This window comes from Xyrauchen texanus, chromosome 39 (genome assembly GCF_025860055.1).
Source record: "Xyrauchen texanus isolate HMW12.3.18 chromosome 39, RBS_HiC_50CHRs, whole genome shotgun sequence".
Classification (NCBI taxonomy): domain Eukaryota; kingdom Metazoa; phylum Chordata; class Actinopteri; order Cypriniformes; family Catostomidae; genus Xyrauchen; species Xyrauchen texanus.
In genome coordinates, this window is record NC_068314.1 from 11,384,647 (window position 1) to 11,409,433 (window position 24,787).

The following is a 24,787-nucleotide window of genomic DNA, read 5'->3' on the forward strand; positions in this document are numbered from 1 at the left end:
ATGGTTTTATTTTCAGCTTTTCTATGAAAAAGGATATTGGCCCTTCTGTCTTTCACATTCAACAGAGCAGAATCACTCTGGATTCTCAGTACTGTTGATATTACTTCATTTCGCACACATGGCATGCTGCGCATCAGCCATTTTTACTGGAATTAGATCAGTTGCCCATGGTGACCTCAAATTAAATGTATGACTATAAGAGAAATCTAAGCCCGAATAAGTATATAGATTCTCATTTGAATAGGTGATATGGGATCCTCAGGCAATGTCAGAAATTATATAACAGATTTGAAAATTCTGAGGAATTCACTAAAATTGCCTTTTTTTAGCCCACTTTTCAAATATTTGGGCCATATTTTGTCACTTTATGTCGCACTTTTGCACCTCCTAGGATACCTTTGTGAACTTGAGGGGAACTGACTTTATAAATCCACAAAACATCCCCTTGATATGCTTTGTCTTTGGGAAAGTTGTTCAGAAAGATTAAGTTATTTCTGGGAGAAAAACTCTGAATCATTTTGGGGGCACTGTATTTATCAAATTGATGTGGAGTTGTATGAATATGGTGCTTTTGTGGGATAAGCAGTTTCTGCATTATCTCAGATGAGAAACAGGCATGTCAGTGCAAGTTTAATGATAAACAACTCTCAAGTTTTAGCATGTAACCAGTTACAACAGGACACATCAATGTATTGATTTATTCAAGGTTTCAAAAGAGTGCTAAAAGATTTTAGTCTGCAGAATCACTGTTTTTTATTTTTTTATTTTTTTTTAAGAAGTGTACATTCTCTATTTATTTATCATCTCAGATAAAGATTTGCATATCTCATTATTGAAAAGTTTATCAACTTTTGGACTCTGATTTGCATAATTCTGGCCACCTACACCATAATATCAGTGGGCGGAGCATCCAGGCACTCTTCCCGCCATTGGCTGAGCTGGAGAAAGGTGTGCGCGCGGAAACGCAGCGCTCGTGACAAATAAATAGAGTACCGGCGTATGAGTGTGAGATGAATTTCAGGATGCTGCCTCAGGCACTGAAGATGTCCGTGAGGAGCGCGTCTCCTCTGCTCAGGTTTGTAGAGAGATGGACTGACATTATATCCGTGTCTACATCTCAGCAGGTTAAGACGCTGGATCAGATGCCTGGACCTTCAGCCGCGGGCTTCATTTGGGATCTCTTCTTCAAACAGGGCCTGTCGCGTCTTCATCAACTGCAGGTGCGCACAATTAACTTTATGCTGTCATGAAGACAAAGATGCTGGGCTGCTGATTTTGACATTAAAGGAAAATATGGAATATATATATTTATTTTGTCTAATTATTTTATTGCTGTTGTTGGCCTACAAGTTTACAGCACATAAAGTGGATGTCCAACTGGAGGACAGATCGTAGTATTGTTAACCCCTTCTAATTTAATTTATAATATAACTAATATTATCCTATATATATATATATATATATATATATATAAGCCTAATATATATATAAGCCTAATATTCCAAACAAACCCTTCTGGATAAACTGAAATTAATATTCTTAATTGTATTTTTTCAGAAGTTCAGTTTATTCAGTAGCATCTTATTTTATTCTTACAGGATTCCTATTGGTTCCGATTATGATTGTCATTTGTCAAATTAGCCTACATGTGACTATTTAGTATATTTCCTAATTAATATTCTGAAAGTGCAAGCAACTCTGCAAAATACATGTACAATATATTCATATAATTTTTTTTACATGGATTGTTTTCTGTCTGATCACCCCAATACAGTAGAACCTAAACAAGTTATTTAGAGCACTTTTGTCATTTTTATGTATTTATTTGTACTTTAACACACACACACTTTTGGCCAAATGGAATCCTATTTTACTTGCTCTTTTAAGTTTCCTCAAAAAGCATAATCCTGATATATCGTGCACTTTTAAATTCATGCGTGAAGTGACAGTTCACATAAAAATTTTAATTCTGTCATCAATTACTCACCCTTAAGTTGTTCCAAAGCTGTCTGATTTTATCTCTTTTATTGGACACAAAGGTGAATTTTATAAGATTTGTTTTGTGGTTGTTCTTTTCCATACAATGAAGAGGGGACTTGGTCTGTCAAACTCAAGACAATAAAAGTATAATAAAAGTGGTCCATCTTCATCATGTTATATTTTCCATTTTCCAAGTCTTCTGAAGCCATACAATAGCTTTGTATGAGCACCAGTGTCATATTTGGGTCGTTATTCTTTGAGAACCTTAGCTCTCCTTTGTGCATTTATGGGAGAAGACGCCAGTACCATCACAAACTCTGCTTCGGGCATCAATTTGGCCAGCCTGGAGGATGCAAACAAATTGTTCTGATGAGTTAAATGTTTTCAATTAATTGTCAAATCTAATAAATTAATCGCACCGTTCACAAAAATGGTCTAAATGACTTGTTCATGAATCAGATTGATCTGGTTCTCGAGTGATAATCTAGTCACAGGGGTTAACAGCTCTTTGGAGGTGAATATATTATTGAATAGCGACTTTTATACCAGTAAAGACTTAATAATACAAATAATATGCTGTATGGAATAGTTTTATGATGATTTTATGGTGCATTTTGGAGCTTGACCCCTCCAGTCCTCCTCATTATTTCTTCACTAGAACAAATTCTTCACTAATTCACCCTTTGTGCTCCACAGAAGTAAGTCATCAGGGTGAGTAAACGATGGCAGGATTTGTATTTTTTGTGAACTATCACTTTAATGGTGTACATGTGGGCAAAAGTAAGCAAGGAAATTATATGTTTGAAGCTGGAGGGAAGGAGGCAGTATGGGCCCATGTGGAAAGCGAGCTTTGGACCCATCATGACTGTTCATGTGGCCGAACCGGAGCTGATAGAGCAGGTGCTAAGACAGGAGGGCCAGCACCCCATGCGATCAGACCTGTCGTCCTGGAAAGACTACCGGCAACTTCGTGGGCATGGATACGGTCTCCTTACTGCGTGGGTACAACAGCTGAATCATAAAGCTTTTCTTAATTTAATTAATATAAGGGTTAATTTACCCAAAACTAAAATTCATCATCACCTGTCACTTAATTCCTATAAATAGAAAGTAAAAGGCTTGACCCGTGTATGTTTAAGGTGTTTTATGAATCTAGCAGCATTGAAGTCAATGCATAAAATGATACTTCATCAAAATTACAAATTATATAATAATTTATGCACCTATACCATCATGTTGTTCCAAACCCTATCATCACCTTCCTAAAATAATGTCCCAAGTCATTTTTTCATATTTTTCAGAAAACACAAACTGTACCAAAAACTGTATGAGGAGATAATTTAGGCAAAAAAAAAAAAAAAAAATGACTTAGGACATTATTTTAGGAAGGTGACAATATTACTTTCTTCTGTGGAAAGTTAAAGGGGAAAAATTTTGCCTCAGTCACCATTCACAACTGTTTATGAGCACAATGTAGAATGGAAGCAGCATTTAATGTAAAACCTGTATGTCATAATCTTGCAATATAAACATACACAAATATTTTACTTCATGTTGTTATCTGTAAGGCCCAAAATGGCATCAGGCAAGCATATAAAGAAACTGTTGGCTGTATGATAGATCTGTGTAATAAACTGACTATTATTAGACCTTAGACATTGATATTTACCAAAAACCTCCCCCTCTGCTGCAGCTCTCAAATCTCATTCTCCATTCCAATAGCTGTCTGTTATGCCAAATCTGTCACAATACACTCAGAAGGTGCATTTGTTTTATCTGATGAGGATACAAATAAGATTTGAGCTTTAGCTTAAAGGTGAATAATAGGAATAATAATCAGTGCATGACTACTTACATTTTGGTATTCCTCACACAAAGATATGTAATCGACTACTTGTATGCTGTCCTTTTTAAGATGAACAGTCGTGAACTATGAACTTTCTTATTTCTATTTTTCTTGTAATGTTGAGCAAAGTCTTTTATTTGGTAAGATAGTCAAATAAAATGCCAGTGGTTTGTCATCATAATTTAACAATGACATTGATGGCAGCCCTTGGAATTCAAGAAGTTTGTGTTTAGTCATGCATGAATACCTCATTATCAGAGACATCTATGCATTAACAAAAATGTTGGTAGATTTTAAATGAACACTTGGCAAAGTTATTGGCAAATTGGTAATCTCGAAATGGCCAAATTTACACCAGTTAATCTATTTGGCCAATATATTATTGTATTACTAGTAGCTAGTTGTCTCCTTTTATGCTTATTCTAAACCCAACTTTTCTCATTGCTTCTCAGTGAGGGCGAGGAATGGCAGAACGTTCGGAGTCTGCTAGCGAAACACATGTTACGACCAAAAGCTGTGGAAGCATATGACGGCACACTAAATGCTGTAGTGACTGACCTCATTAACAAACTGAAGCTACGCAAGCGAGAAAACGGCAGCGGCCTCATCACTGACATCGCCGCTGAGTTTTACTGCTTCGGTCTGGAAGGTAAATCACTCCCCTGAATAAACTGTGTAAGAGCAGATGGATACTCCTCTTTAAATAAATCCCACCATCATAAGGAATCAAATTAACCTTGATCTTTTGAGATTAAAGAGCTTGATGTTCTATGTAAGGGAAATTATATAATGCCAATATTAGTTGTCTATGGAACATTATTGTTTTATGTGAGTGGGCAATATTTAAAACTAAAGGATTTTATATGAACTGCAAGATTAATGATTAAGTGTCTTTAAAGTCCATCCCAAATTGACTGCAGAAGTGCAAGCAAAAGCAGTGTCCTTCATATTTGGCTGATGAAGGCTTTAGTTTGTATTAATGTACAGTAATATCTATGTATTCCATTTTAAGAAAGTGTAGTCCATTCTTCAAACAAGATTATGAAAGCAGAGATCAGTAAGGTGTGCCTCACAGTCTGGCTGGAAGCTTGTGGCAGTTCATTTCAGATGAAGTCCAACCCATGTCCGAGGTGCAGGTGGTGGACAGTGAAGTATCCCTTGTTGTACTGTCAGAGTTTGCAACAGCTCATACTCTATAGAGTCTAACGTAATAGTTTGAAGAGATGCAGACAGTGATCATCAATTGATGATCTGTCTGATTGGCACAGCCTGCAGTTAGTGGTCATCATTCAGCGAAACCTAAATGTGGGGGTGGGACATGGGGCTGTACCAGAGCTGGATCTGGCAGGCTCTTGTAACCTCTGGGTATGTATCCTGAGGATGAGACAAGGGAACAAATAGAACAATATTAGTGTAAATACCATTGACTTTAAAGCAGAGTTATAGAGTATGAGAAGTGTTTCCAGTTCTGGCAGACCTGAATAGTTATGGGTTTAGGGATAAATTAGTTTTTTTCCTGGCTAAAGAGCTGAGTCTTTAGTATAGACTCAAACTAATAGATTGTGTCTGAGGCCCGAACAATGCTAAGAAGGCTATTCTATAGTTTAGGAGCCAAATAGGAAAATAATCTACTTTTATGGATTTTTTTTTAGATCTTATAGCATCTTAATTTTTGACGTTTTTGGTCCAGTAATTACTACCTCTGATTTGTAAGAATTGATCATATTGTATTTTCTAGCCATCCAGTCATTGATATCATTGATGCACACTGCTAACTTAGAAAATTTAGAAATGTAATCAGGTCTCAAGGAAATGTAAAGCTGAACATTTCGACAAAAAAATTAATACTAATTCCATGGATTTTGACAGGGACTAAAACGGTTCAAGGAACTAAATGTTTTTTTTTTTTGCAGAATGTAACCGAAAAGCAGAAACGTGTGATTTCCAATTGTTATTTTTAAATGCTGGTAACCGGTTATAACCAGTTAATTTTGTTCTGATAATTTTTTCATGGGACTATCACAGTAAATCTTTGAAACTACACCTCATGTTGCCCAAAAAAATTAAACATGTGCTTTGATCCTGAAGGAAACTGCTGCATCACACATTTATTTGCCTAATTGCCTTTGTGGATGTCGCATTCTCAGAATGAAAACTGTTTTTTACAACTATCTATAAATACTTACAGTATACATGCACGGCTAATCCAGATACAAGGAAAACATTATTAGAGATAAAAAATATATTTCTCAGTTGAAGTAAAGGTTTGATGATAAGAGCAAGTCATTTGTAACTGCAGTTGTTTAACTTTCTATACTGCAGTACAATTGTGGTAAATTGTTTACTGGACACTGCAGGAATACTGCATCCAAATTACCACACTTGTACTGCAGTATAGAAAACTGCAGGAATACTGTGTCCAAATGACCACAGTTTACTACAGAATAGAAAACTGAAGGAATACAGTGTCCAAATTAACACACTTGCACGAATAGCAGTTGCCCTGTCTTTTTCATGACAAAATAGTGAAAACAAAAAGAGGAAAAAATGACTTGAAAGTAATCCAAGCAGTTATGCAAGCAGTAATGCAAGCAGCAATGCAAGCAGTAGTCCAAGGTGTTACTCGTGAATCCAAGATTTGCTCAAAGGCCCATAAGAGTGGTCCCAATGAAGAGTTGTACAAACTACAAAAATAAAAAAACCTTTGTGCATAAACGCAAAACAAACAATGACCATATGCTAACAACTAAATCCATGACAATGCCAATTGTACAGAAGATAAAGCAGGAGTCTTCTTCTAAGGAAAATTTTAACTCTTCCATAATATCCAGAATTTTCATCGCATGCGTATCGCTACAAACACGCAGAAAAGTTGAGTTGTGTTGTGTTTACATTAAACCTCACCGTCGGGGGCGTGTACATTTGCGTTGATTGTCTCAGCACATTAGTGTATGAATGGTGCGCTCTACTGGTGGGTGTGATCACATTAGCTGTAATGAGCTCAGCCAATAAAAACTGTACATCGCTTTGTTTCAATCAGATTGCATTGCAGGAGAATATTTGTTTTAAATTTGAATTGTTTTATTTAAAAGTAGAAATCTTAAGCTTTCTTTAGACATATGTTTCATGTTTGAGTGATAAGTATTCACAGAGTTTCAGTTCATTTTTGTGACGTGTTTCTGAAATATGCTCGTGAACCCAGAGACTGCTGAAAGCTCACCCTTTTTATTTTCTTTATTTTACAAAAGCACAAGATTTTGTTGTTATTGTGAGTGTACACAAATAAAAGTAGACCCTTTATAGTCTCTAATGATATCTTACACTTATCTGTATACCCAAAAATGACGGAGTATTTGAAGTTGTTTCTGCTGTAATGACGAAAATATCCAGCAGGACGTGCTGGTGCGTCCGTCGACCCCAGAGGGTTAATGATAAACTTAAAGACACAAACACGCTCATGACGACATGTCCATAAACTATCTCTCTCTCCTCGAACCACCATCTGCCATCAGCCTTTATTCCTCTCAGAGGCTTAATTAGCCTGATAAGGGACCGGGTGTGTATAATCACAACCCGGCCCCGCCCTCCACCCTGCCACACAGTGATAATGCAATCAGACTGCAGTTTTACTGCACAGACTGCAATCAGACTGAAATTTTACTGCAGTTCATTTTTGTAGGAGATGATGGGGCCTATATTCTGACAAAAATTCTTTACAGATACCGTTTCTCTGTAAAAAAAATAAACCGTTTGGAGGATACTACTTTTTATAGTATTTTAGACTAAATGGGAGATCGGTAGATTTAAGATCGGTGTATATATATTAGCCATTAGCCATAGTCTGAGTAACACCGAAAACACCATTGTATATTTTAGCAACACCTCCACGATTAAGACAATAACCTGGTTGAGCAGACTCATTTAAACTAAAGTATTCATCCCATTTAAGCCTACAATATGTCTCTTCACCATGATAAGCAGGGAGGGACCAGAGGCTATACCGCCTGGTTGTTACCCAATCACCCTGCTGACGGGGCTCTACTGCCAGAACCGAAGAGTGTACATGGCACTCATGAGTGGCACTACAAGAGAGTAAATTTCCTCGCTGTACTGGCCACATCTGATACAATATATATGGCTTCTCTTTCTCACTGACCTCCACTAGTCTCCTGATGCATGGCTCTAACTCAATAATCTTCTCCATAAATCCTATCTTATTCCTTACATTTATCACATGTAAATCCCTCATTGCTAACGAATGAAGCTAAACATGTGGCATGCAGTGCAAGGAGTAAGGATTTATATTTGTTACTTTCACATATACAGCATTTTCCAGAAACTTTTTTCCAAAGAAATGTTTCTTTTTTGAGATCATGTGTGAGATCACACCATGTTTTGAAAATACCAGTAAATTAGCTATGGTAATTTCCCTGAATGAGAAGTTGTAACATTACTTGAGAAGTTGTCATAAATGTCATAAAATTGGACCAATAGTGAAGTGATTCCATCTATTCAGAGTATATCAAACGTATTTTAGATTTTACAGCCAATTATCTAGGAAATATCGTAGTATTTGGTGATCCTTGACTTAAATCTAAGATAATAGAGTGAGCAACCAATGGAAATTGATCGTGCAAGGCCCTGAAACTGGACTGTCAAGAAATGGAGATGGCGAAAAGGCACTCAAAGTGGAGGATAACGTTTAACACCACTCCCCTCCAACTCATGTCGCGTTTTCTGTCTTCCTAATGAACAAAAAATATTAAATATGCTTTTCAGTATGTGAGAACCAATGTGAGATGCATTCTTTTTTCTTACAAGGGATTTCGTCTGTGCTGTTTGAGTCCAGGATTGGCTGCCTGGAACCAGTTATTCCCATGGAAACAGAATGTTTTATCCAGTCGATCAACACTATGTTTGTCATGACTCTGCTCACTATGGCTATGCCTGCTTGGCTGCACAGACTCGTCCCCAAACCCTGGAACAAATTCTGCCATTGCTGGGACTACATGTTCCAGTTTGGTGAGTATGTGCAATATGTTGCAAGGGTGAAATGGTTTCCATTAAAAAAATTAATATGGTTTGCCGCCCACAGATCGAAAGTCATGTAATAAATTTTTTTGCAACAATTCAAAAAAATATAAATATAAAATGTAATTTTTAAGAGTATTCAAATTCTCTCTATTGCTGAATCACTGTACAGTTACAGAGAGTAAAATGAAACTACAAATGGGTGCAGTGGCATAGCTAGGATTTTATGGGCCCCAGTGCAAAAACAATTGACACCCCCCTCCCCCCCACCATCTAAACTAACAAAGTGCACAAACTTCCTAATTGGCCAACACAAACAAAGATTGAACTTGCCACATATATAACATGTTTATTTACTCAACATTATTAATATGTGCTCAAAGAATTTACAGCTAAATGTAAGCTACTCATTTAAGTAAAGTTCATGTGACGTGTCTTGCATTCAGCAAAATCATCAATGATGGCCCCTAATCCAAAATCCTAGGTCTTACATTCTTATTTAAACCATTAAGATTCTCCTGCCCCATACTGCTCCTAAGGTAGGACTTGATGAATTTCTGTTTGGCAAATTTATGTTCTTTTCTCGCAACTGTAACAGGCAGAGTCAAGAAAAGAAACATTACAGTGCACATTTCACTGAACAATGCTGCCACAGAGCTGTTGTCAACTACCAACATTTTGGCGAGATCCTTTACAGTTGAATGCTTTACAAATCTCTGCCTTGAAACATGTTCTGAATCTAAGTAGTTGGCCTGGAAAACTGGAAGATATTTTCCTGCCAAAGTGATCTACCAAGTAGTTTGCATAGTGGTGAAGCTCATCATCTGCATTTTCCAGTACCCTTGGATATAAACACTGAAACAGTTTTTCAACTGAACAGCGGTTTCTGGCATGCCTCTTAATCTTTGATTAAAGGCTGTTGCACACTGTATCACGATTGGCCCCGATTCTGCCATCTGAGACAAATTTTGGGAATCCTAAAAGATTTCTCTTTTCACAGGGCAAAATCAGCAATCTTACATCTTTCAGTGTGATATGTCCACAGATGGCTGATTAATATCCTTTGCAATGATCTTCAGCCTCTGACGAAATTAGGGCAGTGTCTGAAATATGTGTGACTGCTATTAGGATGGCAAGATGAGATATTCCGCTCCTCTCTCAGACTCTAATTCACTTTGAAAGAAACCTGCTCTGTGTTTGCACCACCATAGCAACATTTGTGCCCAGTTTTCACTCTACTCAAGCACTTTCAAAGTTTTTTTTCTTCTTTTCATTTTATATAAAAAGTTTTACTAAAAATAAATAAGCAGAAAATACTTTGAGAAATGTGTAACACGTCAGCAATATGAAATATTTATTTAATTCAGAAAATAATTCGAGCTTACAAAACTAAAATAAATAAATTATTGCATTTTCTCATTTTGTTCTTTACATTTATCATGCATTTTATTTACAATGTTATTTTAATTACTATTTTACTTTTAATAAATTTACTTTAAACATCTGTAAACATTTGTCATTTTTCATGCCACAAGTTTTTTATTTCCACAATGAATATTTGCTTGTGGTAGCTCATTATTAGGGTACCTCCCTATTAGGGTACCTCCCACACTCACGTTCATTTCCAACATCTGTAATTTTCTGTACTTGTGATCAAGCTGTCTTATTATAGGCCTATTTGACAAAATCCATCTTTCTTGTAAATGTTAGCCTGTGCTCGTGATGGTGTGATATTGGAGCAATGGAAATGCTGTTGTCCTGACTTTCAGAGAGAGAAACAAAATGCTCCTCCGTGGTGGGCAAATTTTGCGGTTTCACTTTTATTCCACAACACTCCCGTAACTTGAGTCATGTTCACTGATCGGGATGATTGGGACCACAGTCGGCTACGATGTATATCGTGCAGTCTGACATAACGTCGCATAGTGTGCCATGGCGATATCAATGCGTTCATATCATACAGTCTGACAAGCAACAATCGTTAAGGACTATTATAAATCGGATAGTGTACACCCTCCTTATGTTGATTGATGACTATGTCAAGGCTGGCATTAAATACGTTGACACGGAAATAGCTATCACCATCAGAAAAGCCTCTCGTCCTCGCAAAGATCATCAAAGTGGTGCTTTTTTTTCCCCAAGTCACCTCAAAAGTGCTTTTGACACCCAATCTCTTTAAAATGATACAGGCTGTGTCTTTAACTCTGTTAAAATCTCCTCTGTATTCAGTCAAGACATTGGCTGCATTCTTAAGCATACCAACTGATTTTTACATGTCTCCATCTTTTGCTTGGAACAACTTTGAAAATGCATTTACACTTTCCAACACTTTTGTTTGCAGTACAACCAGAAGAATAAAGCTAAACTTTTTCATCTGTTTCTTCAATCCTGTCACTTCTTTATGTTCATTTGCCTTCTCAAAATTATTATTTTGGTCAAGGCTTTCATGATGACTGTTTAACGATATTGGAGAGCAATGAGGGAATCGTGTCTTGATGACCACCGTGTAGGGCACAAACGCTTCAGAGTAATTGTGACGAGATCACACCATTCAACATCGCCCATTTCTTTATACTATGACCAAAGAAAGTATAGTGTCTCTGTATTGTTATAAAATTAATTTATTTCTGTTATGTTCTTAACAGTTATTGATAATTACCTCAATTTCACTCATATTGGCTGCGCCGTTATAACATTGTCCACAGTGCCTTCTTAAATCAATACTAGCAAGACTTTCTTCTCTAGTTCAAGACCTGATGCATCTGCTACTTCCTCAAATCCTAAAAACACCTCATTTGTTCCATTGTTGTTGCTGTCATAGTTGGCAGTCACATCTGAAGACCTGGCTTTGTTGGTCTTGTTTAGAAATGTCTTGAGTGGTGTCCATGATTACAATAAAAAAGGAGCATCACTCAATTCAGTTTGAATGTCAGTTTTCACACTCTGAACTAAAATGTATGTTTGTCAGTTTTCACACTCTGAACAAAAATGTATATTAAATCATTCTGGACAGCAGGGCTCAATTATTTAAAAGACCCCTGAGGCTTCATGATAAGCTATTTCAGGACTGGATCACAGTGATGATGAGAAAGTTTGTCTATCATAAGACCTCTCTGTGCCCTTGAAAGGCAAAGTTACAGTAGGCCAAAATTAGGGTAACATATAGGGTAACGGAACTTTCCTTCAATAAGTCACAGCATTCTTTATGTCCCTTTCTACACACTTATCTATTCTCCCATGCTGTTTCAATTGTTCATAAATTACACATGCTTTGTGCTTATATTTTGAAAACATTTTCACAAAATCAGACTATGTAAGGCACAAACATCTACCTTCTGAATAGATTTTCACAGTACGACATCACATCTAGCTTTACGACACAACTCTGGCTGAACAAGATTTCTCAAGACCCCCAGAGTTCATTAAAGTACCAAAATACATATGATTATTGAATGCATTGTTTTAAGTTAGTAATTTTTTTTTGTAAAATGTCATGCTAAATAGAATAATGTAGGCGTTCATGTAATTTAGGAGTTCTTAAATAATTATAAGTATCATTTGCAATTACAATTCTTGTAATTAGCCAATAGACTTTAGTTTATGTCACAGCCGCGAACTACGATGTGCTAAATGAATGCAGAGGGAGGTACAATCTCATTCTAGACATCATTTATTAGACAAAAATCTGTGTAGTACAAGATGACACATCAATATCTTTGGTTAGTTCTTGGAAGAGAAAGTCTGTACATTTTAAATATGTAGCCTATATCTGCTAACAGTGAATTGATTTCAGTGTTTAGGAATACACTAGCATGTAGAATGACAAATTTGAACCACCAAACCCCTAATGTGTTTTGAGAGCATGCTAATCAAAGGCATAATATGTTATGTTCAGGCTTATTGATGATGGAGATTTTGAAAGTATTTGTGTTCTCACAGCTAAAGGGCACATTGACAAGCGTCTAGAGGAGGAAGCACAGCGAGTTACGCGAGGAGAGCAGTTAGAGGGACACTACCTCACCTTCTTCCTGTCACAGGCAGGAATGCCTTTGAAATCTGTGTACAGCAACGTGACTGAGCTGCTTCTCGCTGGTGTTGACACGGTACAGATTCATCTCCATGCACCTCACATGCGTTATAATTGTGTTTTAACATTTGTGATAAACACAAATTTAAAATCATTTTGATAGTTGCTGCATCATTGGGAGTTTATATAGTGAAATTGTTTAGTCTTTAATTAAAAGAAAATACTAAAATTTTTATACAGTACCAGCCAAAAGTTTGGACACACATGACTGAATTTCTGTTTCTTATGATCTTAAAAACCTTTTGATATGAAGGTTTGTAGATGAAGACAAATACATTTAAATGTATTTACAAAACTACAGTTTTATATTTTAAGGGTGAGTTTGACCAGACAGTGAAGAAAAAGCATTCAAGTGTCCAGCATACATGTGAACTCCTTCAATACTGTTTTAAAAGGCATCTCAGGATGAAACACCTCATGAAGTTGCTTTATAGAATGAAAAGAATGTTAACAGTATAACTTTTGTGATCACTACAAATTTCTCACTTTTTGTGTTATTTCATAGTTCTGTTGACTTAATTATGAATGAATATATTCTAAAATGGTAACAATAAAAAGAATATTGGTTGTTGTGTCAACTTTTGACTGGTTGTATGTGTGTGTGTGTGTGTGTGTGTGTGTGTGTGTGTGTGTGTGTGTGTGTGTGAATATATATATATATATATATTAGATATAGATAGATAGATATACTAATATTAATGTATATGTATGTTTTTCGTTCCCTGATTTAGATCTCCAGCACGTTGTCGTGGTCACTGTATGAGCTGTCTCGGCATCCGCGGATCCAGAATGCATTACGTGATGAGGTTTTGAGGATACTGCAGGGCCGTAATATCCCAAACGCTTCTGATGTTGGAGCTATGCCTCTAATGAAAGCTGTTGTGAAAGAAATCCTCAGGTACAATAAGTGCACTTTTCACATTTTTTTATATTAAAGCTCATTTATGTGTTTTTTGTTTTTGTTTTTTGAGGAGGTATATCTAACACAAGAGGAAGGTTGCAGTAAAGAGAATTGACTCTGTGGTGAATTGACTCTGCATGGCACCTACATATTTCCGGTACATATCTCGGGACGATTACAGGCTTCTGGTATCGTAATCAGCCTTAGCGAAAATGTTAAGAAAGTTGCAGCAAACTACTCTACTCTTCTTTCTAAAATAATGTGATTGATCACAACAAATGTGATATTATTTAGAAAAAGTATAAAAATGATCTCAGTAATGAGCGCCAATAATTTAAAATTAAGGCAGATGCTATTTGCACCCCTGTGCAAATTAAGATATATGCTATTCACGCATATAGTGGCAGATATTATTTGCACCCCAACCCTTGTGCAAATAATGGTAGATACTAATTGCACCCAGGTGTTTGTCTGCGCTAATCATGGCTCGTCGTCTCCAGTCTGCAGATTTTGAGAGTCTGAGTCAGAGAAAATAATGTAGTGTGTGTGTGTGTGTGATGATGGATGCTGACTTTTCTTCCCTTCCAACTATAAATCCATTTAGTCTGAGGATATCAAACGTAATTTTTTTATTCACTGTCCAAACCTAAAGAGGAAATGCTCCATAACTTAAATCTCAAGTCATACGAGAGCAGCCAATGAAAATCATGTGCGCAGGGCAACGAAGCTCAAGAAATGTTTATGATCGGGTCAGGTAGTGTGTGATCCCCATTCATTTGGAGTGTGATGGCCAGTTTTTGTCTTTAGTGATTTTCAAAGTCGGTAAAATGCCTAATATTTTTAAATCTGCTCTGATTTTAAAAGATGTGTATTGTAATCCAACCTTTATTTACAAGAGAGCTACTTGCCTGGCAAATTAACATGCGCTTCTACTGCCTTTGGAAAGCAGTACACACATTTTTATTTAAAGGAGATTTTTGTGTACATTTTATATTGATTATGCAGCAGTTATTCATCAAATGATGGAGAAGAATGTTACAACTGGACATATATCCAGTTCACTATCTGTCACTCACTCGACGTTGTGTCGATGAGTTGACACTAGGGGTCGCTCCTGCGGAGCCCAGACATCTCTGACCTTGAGAAAAGGCCAATGGTGTGGAATTTGCATGCCACTCTCCCAGACACACGGGTATAAAAGGAGTGACGCTGCAAACGCACATCAGATATCTTCTTCTGAGCCGAGCGAGCAAGTTCACAGAGCTGAATTCCTCTGCTGCCTCCATTCATCTCTCTACGCTGTTGGATCTACGGCGCTTTCCAGCAGTTCTCCCCCTCACACACCACAGTTGTGCTGAGCAAACACCCTTGGGTGCTTCAGCAGCAGCAGAAAAACTTCACTCTATATATAATATATACAGTGGGTACGGAAAGTATTCAGACCCCCTTAAATTTTTCAATGTTTGTTATATTGCAGCCATTTGCTAAAATCATTTAAGTTCATTTTTTTTCCTCATTATTGTACACACAGCACCCCATATTGACAGAAAAACACAGAATTGTTGACATTTTTGCACATTTATAAAAAAGAAAAACTGAAATATCACATGGTCCTAAGTATTCAGACCCTTTGGTCAGTATTTAGTAGAAGCACCCTTTTGATCTAATACAGCCATGAGTCTTTTTGGGAAAGATGCAACAAGTTTTTCACATCTGGATTTGGGTATCCTCTGCCATTCCTCCTTGCAGATCCTCTCCAGTTCTGTCAGGTTGGATGGTAAACGTTGGTGGACAGCCATTTTCAGGTCTCTCCAGAGATGCTCAATTGGGTTTAAGTCAGGGCTCTGGCTGGGCCATTCAAGAACAGTCATGGAGTTGTTGTGAAGCCACTCCTTCGTTATTTTAGCGGTGTGCGTAGGGTCATTGTCTTGTTGGAAGGTGAACCTTCGGCCCAGTCTGAGGTCCAGAGCACTCTGGAGAAGGTTTTCGTCCAGGATATCCCTGTACTTGGCCGCATTCATCTTTCCCTCGATTGCAACCAGTCGTCCTGTCCCTGCAGCTGAAAAACACCCCCACAGCATGATGCTGCCACCACCATGCTTCACTGTTGAGACTGTATTGGACAGGTGATGAGCAGTGCCTGGTTTTCTCCACACATACTGCTTAGAATTAAGGCCAAAAGTTCTATCTTGGTCTCATCAGACCAGAGAATCTTATTTATCACCATCTTGGAGTCCTTCAGGTGTTTTTTAGCAAACTCCATGCGGGCTTTCATGTGTCTTGCACTGAGGAGAGGCTTCCGTCGGGCCACTCTGCCATAAAGCCCCGACTGGTGGATGGCTGCAGTGATGGTTGACTTACTACAACTTTCTCCCATCTCCCGACTGCATCTCTGGAGCTCAGCCACAGTGATCTTTGGGTTCTTCTTTACCTCTCTCACCAAGGCTCTTCTCCCCCGATAGCTCAGTTTGGCCGGACGGCCAGCTCTAGGAAGAGTTCTGGTCGTCCCAAACGTCTTTCATTTAAGGATTATGGAGGCCACTGTGCTCTTATGAACCTTAAGGGCAGCAGAATTTTTTTTGTAACCTTGGCCAGATCTGTGCCTTGCCACAATTCTGTCTCTGAGCTCTTCAGGCAGTTCCTTTTGACCTCATGATTCTCATTTGCTCTGACATGCACTGTGAGCTGTAAGGTCTTATATAGACAGGTGTGTGGCTTTCTTAATCAAGTCCAATCAGTATAATCAAACACAGCTGGACTCAATTGAAGGTGTAGAACCATCTCAAGGATGATCAGAAGTAATGGACAGCACCTGAGTTAAATATATGAGTGTCACAGCAAAGGGTCTGAATACTTAGGACCATGTGATATTTTCTTTTTTCTTTTTTAATAAATGTGCAAAAATGTCAACAATTCTGTGTTTTTCTGTCAATATGGGGTGCTGTGTGTACAATAATGAGGAAAAAAACTGAACATAAATGATTTTAGCAAATGGCTGCAATATAACAAAGAGTGAAAAATTTAAGGGGGTCTGAATACTTTCCGTACCCACTGTATGTATGTGTGTGTGTATATATATATATATATATATATATATATATATATATATAATATAATATATAAGCACATAAAAGAGTTTAATTTCTCTAAAAGAGTGGCGCAAACAGAAAGTGTCTTTCAAGATGTCTTTCTGTTTGTGTGCATTTCCTGGTTGCAGTCGATACCTCTCCCCGTCTGATGGCCACGATTGCTGCCTCTCGTGTCTGGGTGCCACCCACGCTGAGTCAGCGTTCGTGGATGGGTCATGTCCTCACTGCGAGAATATGACCATGGCTACGTTGCAGTCGCGGCTCGCCTTCGTAAGAGGGTGAGCCACTCGTGGCAGACACCTTTTACTGCCCGCACGCGGTCCGTGAGCTCCTCCGCTTTCGCTACCCTCGATGGCGGGGCAGCGACGGGCTACTCGGCGATTCCCCAGGTGGATCAAGCGGTTGGGGTGCACTTATGCCCACAAAGTGTCGCCACCTGGCGGAACCGCCCGAGGCTCCCGTCCAGGGCCTGTAGGCTGACGTCGTCCCTGATGGCTAAGGCCTACAGCGCCGCTGGGCACGCTGCCTCCGCCTTGCATGCCATGGCACTCCTGCAGGTGCACCAAGCCAAGGCACTCCGAGAACTACACAAGGTAGTCCTGACCCGGGACTAATGCAGGAGCTGCGCTCGGCGACCAACTTCGCCCTCCGGGCAACGAAGGTCACGGCGCGGGCTCTCGGGCAGGCGATGTCCACCCTAGTGGTCCAGGAACGCCACCTCTGGCTCAACCTGGTCGAGTCGCGAGAGGCTGGCAAGGTGCATTTCCTTGACGGCCCCATCTCCCAGGTTGGGCTGTTTGGCGACACCATTGGAGACTTCGCCCGACAGTTCTCAACGGTGAGGAAGCAGACAGAGGCCATGCAACACATCCTGCCCAGGCGGAGCCACAGATCCTGCACTCTGTCTGCTTGTCGCCCAGGGCGGCCTTTTCTTAAGATCAGAGATGTCTGGGCTCCACAGGAGCGACCCCTAGTGTCAACTCATCGACACAACGTCTCATTCCCTCCATCAAGGAATGGAGGTTACGTCAGTAACCAAGATGATTCGTGATGCAGTCAAGCACACTTTCAGTAAATTAAAGAGATGATACAGGTGTCTGAATCATAGTGGTGGAGTAATGCTGTACAGTCACAGTGAAGTTTTTCAGTATGTTTGCTGCATACTCCACAACCCAGTGCTCAGAACTGACCTGCAAGATGGGAAATTGTGACATGCAAATTGCATTCGGCACAAATTTTTGGGGTGGGTTTGCGCCATCTAATTTGCATAATTATTTTACTGAATCGGGTGCAAAAACAAAACGGGTAGCACATGCAAATAAAAATGGCTGCAATTTCCCCCATAATTGTTTGTTTTGATGCGTTAATAACGTCATATTTTCCAGGCTGTATCCTGTAATTCCAGCAAATGCTCGAGTCATCATCAACAAAGATATTATAGTTGGTGGATACCTGATTCCTAGAAATGTATGTAATATTTATTAGCATTTGTAACTTATAAGTCCACATTTTGACTGTGTTTAACAGTTAGGTTGTTTATTCTTCACAGACTCTAATCACCCTATGTCACTATGCCACCTCCCGTGATTCAAAACAATTCCATGACCCGGATGCATTTATACCTCAGCGCTGGTTGAGCCGCTGTGAGCGGAGCCACCCTTATTCCTCTTTACCCTTTGGAGTGGGCAAACGCAGCTGCATTGGCAGACGCATCGCTGAATTGGAGGTCTACCTAGCGCTTTCTAGGGTACGTGAAAAGTCACTGTGATCTATACTGCCTGTAAGCTTTAATCAGACTCACTTGGAATTTCTTGTCACTTTTTCCTGGTTATTGAGTCCCATAATGTCTTAATTTGCTGCTGCTTTTCTCAAAAGAAATTGCAATGCCATTTGCTACATTTATGTGTTGTTTTGCCATGAAAACCAGTAGCGGTTCTAGCATGTATGTAAACTACAATAAACATTTATTTTTAAATAATCAAGACACAAACAAATTGTTGTATAAGAGTTTTGAATTAATTCATTTAAAAGGACAGTTTGAACTGATTCAGGAAATTAATGAAACTTAACTCTAACACCATTTTTGCTACAGAAATTGAAATCATAGATTCTGTTAAAACACTCTCATACTCATGAGTTGTGAGGCATTGACCCTTTTTTTTTTTTTTTTTTTTTTACTACAGAAAGCGGCATTCTGAAATGTCATGTAAATGCTTACACTGCTTTCCTTACACCTCTTTCTCTTAATCACTTAAGCAGCTTAACACAATCAGGTTTATAACTAGTCTAATGACACAGCCACTAGGAAAATTAATGGTCAAATAAAGTCATCTTGATATTTACAATTACATAATTAATGTCTCTGACAATAATTTTTTTTTTATCACCAATTTATTATCCACCTTTTTCCTGACTTCTCCATGGGTGGCACCATTATGGTGAGAGACTTCCTCTCGGATGCTCCACACTTCCGCTTCCGTTGTTATCAGCTAGACTAACGTTACTGGTGATTGCGAGCAGCAGAGGCTTTGGATGAATATGCGCCATCATAGGGTGTTATAATAACTACAGCTGGCTTAAAAAGTACTGTAAAATGAATGTCACAACAATAAGCCCCCGCAAAAGCTGCCAATGCTGAAACACTGAGTCAAACCAGATGTAATAATCAGAGGTTGCATTAAACTAATTCTGTCACTTGCCAATTTTTTTAAACTTTGACAGATTATATCCATCATTTTGGAAGATAACAATGATAACAATTGTTGTTGGGTTTTTATTAATCATCTTTATGAGGTTCATATGTCGCGCTGTGAGTGTATGTGAATGAGGTAGAGACAAAGTTGTTGACAGAGTGCGTTAGACGGCGGCACTTGTTAATGCAGAAATAATGCCATAATTGTAAGTTTTTAAATGGAATCTATGATGACCATATACCCTCTTTTCATGGACTTGTCCTCTTTTTTGACCTTAATAAAGCATCCGGTCTGATTTTTTGGATTCCCTAAATAATTGTTTTTTTTGTGCACTTCAATATGAAAACCAAATGAAATCATATTCTTGGATGTGTGCTGTGTCTGTGTCCCTCTTTCACACACACAAACAGGGTGCGTGCCAAGTAAACTAAGTATACACAAATTTTACTAAGCGCAGACTGTTCTTCTGTTTATGACTGTTGTTAGGGATATTATAGTGCTTGGTAATGGGAATAAGTTGTGAAGTGGAAGACTGTTGCATCCGCATTGGAAGAACGCGCCAAGCATAATGGGTAATTTTGCTGCCTGTGAAAAAGGTGGATACTGTAAATATTTTGTGATAATATGATATGCCCAGAGCAACTTATTGATTTATCGTGCTGCCCTTCGTTAAGACATGGTGTTCACTTCAAATCTGCACATTTACCTATTTCATAGATTAAATTTAGAAACATTCACTGTCTTTTTCTCACAGATATTAATTCACTTCAACATGGAGCCTGCAGAAGAGAGCAATACAGTCCATCCAATGACCAGAACTCTATTGGTTCCAGAGAGAGAAATCAACGTGTGTTTCATTGAGCGCTGAGCGTCACAGGACGAAGTGTTTAAGAACTTGCCTCTCTAATGTGGAGATCCAGATAACCAGGTGAACGTCAGGCCCTCCAGCAGCATGAAGCGGACCTGAGATACCGCATCATCCCCTGAATTACCAAACTGCAACCTGACAGTCTATACTTACACAAGCCTCTATGTGACTGCAAAAAAGAGAAAAGAAATGAAGTGCTTGTTACACAAAAAAAGCTTTGTGTCCAATACTTGTATACCAACAACACCAACCAAAACAATAACTAAAAAGTTGGTTAAATTGATGTAATGCATTAAGATCATCCCTACGATATCCGGAAGATACACTACAAATAATAATTTTCCACTACTGTGACGTACTGGGTTGTACATTTTAATTTTTAACATGGACTTGACAAACATAGTCTACAGTGTAATAAATCATTAACGACAACCAAGTGAGAGTTTATTTTTATTAATTCGGTCACAAAGTTGAATTTGGTTTGAAAATTAAAAATGTTAAATCATTGCAACAAACACCCAGTTACCTTGCCAGTGAAATATTGTGACTCTTGGTACTTTTAATGTGATATTTAAATCATAAGAACTTCTGTAACAAGAACTATTTTGGTCTTACCAAGCTGTGTCGTGTGTTCTTTATTTTTGTTCTGCTCTTGCAGTGTATTAAAAAAGGTAATAGATGATGCAATTTTGCGATCTAGTCAATTTAATGAACAATATCCAATTAAGTATACCACTGGACTACACTTCACAATCTTTCATCCTACTCTGGGTCTATTTTCAAGGGGGCACATTAAAACATTTTCTCCCCTTTTCTTTACTTCTAATCCCTGTTAGCCTCATTGACAGTCGGAAGATTTCTAATCAGTTGCAGAGATTGCTGTCAGAATGTGCTGGGCATTTTTGCCAGTGCCTTCATTCCAGCTGGATCAGCCAGAAGCCAATCATAGATGTTTCCTAACATCTCCTAGTGGTGGGGCAGTGGTCAGGAACATTTCCCTACCAACCCCTGCAGGTGGACACCATATCCTTTCCATTTCCTCTCATTCTTGCCTTCCCATGAAGATATTCATTCTTTACAGGTCATAACATGCAGATAAGATTCAATGACCCTACACGAGAAATCCTACCATATGTCCCAAGGCCTCTGATATATCACATCTGCTGCACATACTATAGGCCTACCATATACATTGTGCAGCATATAAACCTCCATGCGACCATATGCACCAACCCAGTGGCTAATGCTGTGCTAGCTCCACTGGCACTATTAATGTATGCTTAGTTCCCTCGGTTCCATAGGGCATAGTTCCCAAAATGTCCATAAATGCCAACCCAGTAGCTAAGGCTATGCTAGCCCCCCAAAGTAGAGAAACGCAATTGGCATGATGCCTATTTTTTATTTGATAAAATTATGGAAAGCATTTTGAATTGTGTGAATGATGTTTTTAAAATTCTGTTAAATTTACCAAAAAAATGTCAGTTAATGTAACCTCTGATTATCCAAGAAAAGAATTTGTAATAAAAAGAAAAAGATGTCTTTGTTGTAAAGAGGCACAAACTGCATGTCAGTTGGTTATGTCAGAACTCTGCACACTCACGAAGGTCTGTTCTATTGTCAGGTGTCTATAACATTGACATATACATTTATGCATTTAACATGCTATTATCCAACATGACTAACAAATGGCTGGGTGTTTTTAGAGGACTAAAACAAGAACAAAACCTCTTCTCTGGGAGCTGGCTCCAAATCGCCATGTGCACACACACTGGCATCCTCGCAGGACCAGAGCTGGGATGGTTCGAAGCTGGACAAGATTTTGTGCTGCCTGACCCGTTCCTCAGACCCCCAGACACGATGACTAGTCGCCGGGGGTGAACTGCTCACGTCGCAACTGACTGGCTAGATGTCATGCTGCCTTCCACTCATGTTTGCTGCGGGCCTGGGAAGACAGGCCGCCAGTGATGCCACCACCCCTCGCTCTGTGAACACCATTCCCCCTTGGACACTTTATTACCCCTTTTGGAAATTTTCAATTTCAGTTTGTGTATATATATATATATATATATATATATATATATATATATATATATACAGGGTTGGGGAGTAATGGAATACATGTAATGGGATTACGTATTTAAAATATTGTTTTCCTGTAAAAATATCTAAAAATAAAATAAATAAATCAGTTTGATTGATCTTGTTTTAGAAACAACAATGCGTAAGATATTTAGGCTTTTCAGATAATGTATTTTTAGGGGTTCAAGCCCAAAGGGCTGAAACTCTATTGAAATTGTAAGGATATTTATTAAGGGTTCAAGCCCGAAGGGTTGATAAAGATAAATCACACAACCACCCAGACTATTTCACAAAGACAGTTTACTTTATTAAACATCATCTGATTAAAAAGTCCAGGCTGCAATACAAATACTGGGATGGTAGCAGCAGAGAGTCTGCGATGCACAGCACATGTTATAAAAACACACCAGTGAACTCTAGTCCCACTCAATTCATTCACGATTTACCCAGTTCACCACAACACTATAATCACTGCACACCCATAGGACCATGTCCTTTGACTGTGTCTGATACCAATAAAGGCCACTGTCATGCACAATAGCCCTATTACAGCAGGTAACGTAATGACATTGGTCGTGATGTTTTCTTTTCGGAGATTGCGGTGACACTAAAACAGCAACGACTCAGTTTCCTCATGCACATCCCATGCCTAACTAACTTTATATCTTCGTCTCTGGAGGGCTTATTGCCCCCGAGAGGACTCAGGTAACATTCCCCACATATGTCACCAGCTCCCTCTCCTCTCCTTTGCCCATGTCCCTTCTTAAACACTCCTTTCCGCAACAACACCCAGGTGGAGGCAATCAAGTCCGGCTGCTCTCTCATAGCCAATCTGGCATTCGCTCATTTCTCCCAATTAGAGATAGAATTCCACACGTCACACTACCTCCTCTACTAAAAAGGACTTGTCCCCGGGTCCAATTGATAATCCTTGGCCCATACTGGCAACCTTTTTGGTCGTGCAGACTTCATGCCAGAGGCCATTACCCTCTCTACGGTATCCCCCATACCATCCTGTGTTCCTAAAGGCACAGCACAATCACTGTGTCCCACTCTAGGCCCTGCCTGCTGCTCTGAAGGTGCTAATGGACTTGAAACAGAATTGGGATCCATTTCCTCTGTGGGTTGTTCCTCCAACTGGCAGAATTCATCTAGTCCATTCTGGACCATTGGCTGAGATGGAGGATCCGACTGTTCCAGTAATGGTGGTTGTCCATACTCTTTATTTCCATCAAGTCTCTCTGAAAAAAATCAAGAAACATATGGTTTTAAATGATTACAATGAACCACCACAGTAGTCCTATCCCTTACTGGTCCCAGTTGATACAACACATCAGAAAATCGTTCCAAAATCTTATAAGGCCCCTTGTAATTTCTCTGCAACTTAAAACAAATAAGGTAGATAAGGTCTCAGCTGTACACTCCACTTATTCACTTGGAGAGTAAAATGTCTCTTCCAAGTTCACATTCAACATAACATCCACAGGCAGTACTATTTCCCTCCCAAACAACACTCTATAAGGGGTAAAACCAGTTGAAGCATGAACACTACTGTAGAGTATCCAGGTCAGGTTTGGAGAATGTACAATTAATTTCAATGATCGTAATCAATGATTAATCATACGGTTGACCCAGATACCAATACATACAAAAATGCCCCAAAAAGGGCTTATATAGTCCAAGAGTCTGCTTCAAATGTATATAGATAATTAAACACAACGAATATAGTCCAAGAGTCTGCTTGTTATGTTAATTGGATTAAGCGTTTTAGGTTTTTTACTTGGGACTCTAATTTTGAAAAAATTACCTGACTAAGCAAGGGAGCAGCCATTTTAGTTTCAGTTTGCTCAGCTCTCTCAAGCATTAAGCTTCATGTGACTGCTGCTCCAGTTTTTCTTTAATGTTTATGCCTTCGAAAGCATTGTCAGTAAGTAATCATTGTAAAATGTGTAAATTGAGAATATTTTATTTATTTTCTATGCTATATTGGTAATAATTAAGTGTTGTTTTATACACCAATTGCTCAACCGGTAACTCTGCTCTGTTAGCCTTTATATTGTGTATATATTATGTATTCTGTTTACTAAGAGCACTTTATTTGTGTATTGTTTTTGATAGTTTCACTCTCCTTTGAAGCATATTGGAGTAAACATCAGGAGTTTTGAAAAACTACACCCTGACTCCAGTCTTTATTTGAAGGGAGTTTGGCTTGC

At 38.6% G+C, this 24,787-nt stretch overlaps 1 protein-coding gene across 1 annotated transcript; it reads left to right on the forward strand.

Moving 5' to 3' along the window:
- Positions 1–877: 877 nt before the first annotated feature.
- On the forward strand, positions 878–21,425 carry LOC127632426 (25-hydroxyvitamin D-1 alpha hydroxylase, mitochondrial). Its single transcript, XM_052111011.1, has 9 exons — positions 878–1,220; positions 2,788–2,978; positions 4,279–4,475; positions 8,648–8,848; positions 12,797–12,960; positions 13,676–13,842; positions 18,320–18,401; positions 18,484–18,681; positions 20,382–21,425. Exons 1-9 carry the CDS (start codon positions 1,011–1,013, stop codon positions 20,493–20,495), a joined length of 1,524 nt encoding a protein of 507 aa, XP_051966971.1. The 5' UTR covers positions 878–1,010; the 3' UTR covers positions 20,496–21,425.
- The last annotated feature ends 3,362 nt before the right edge of the window (positions 21,426–24,787 follow it).

Coding starts and splice junctions, on each gene's coding strand:
- LOC127632426 (XM_052111011.1), top strand. CDS start 1,011: ATGAATTTCAGGATGCTGCCTCAGGCACTGAAGATGTCCGTGAGGAGC. Junction 8,849..12,796: donor GGACTACATGTTCCAGTTTG/GTGAGTATGTGC, acceptor GTGTTCTCACAG/CTAAAGGGCACATTGACAAG. Junction 13,843..18,319: donor GTTGTGAAAGAAATCCTCAG/GTACAATAAGTG, acceptor CATATTTTCCAG/GCTGTATCCTGTAATTCCAG.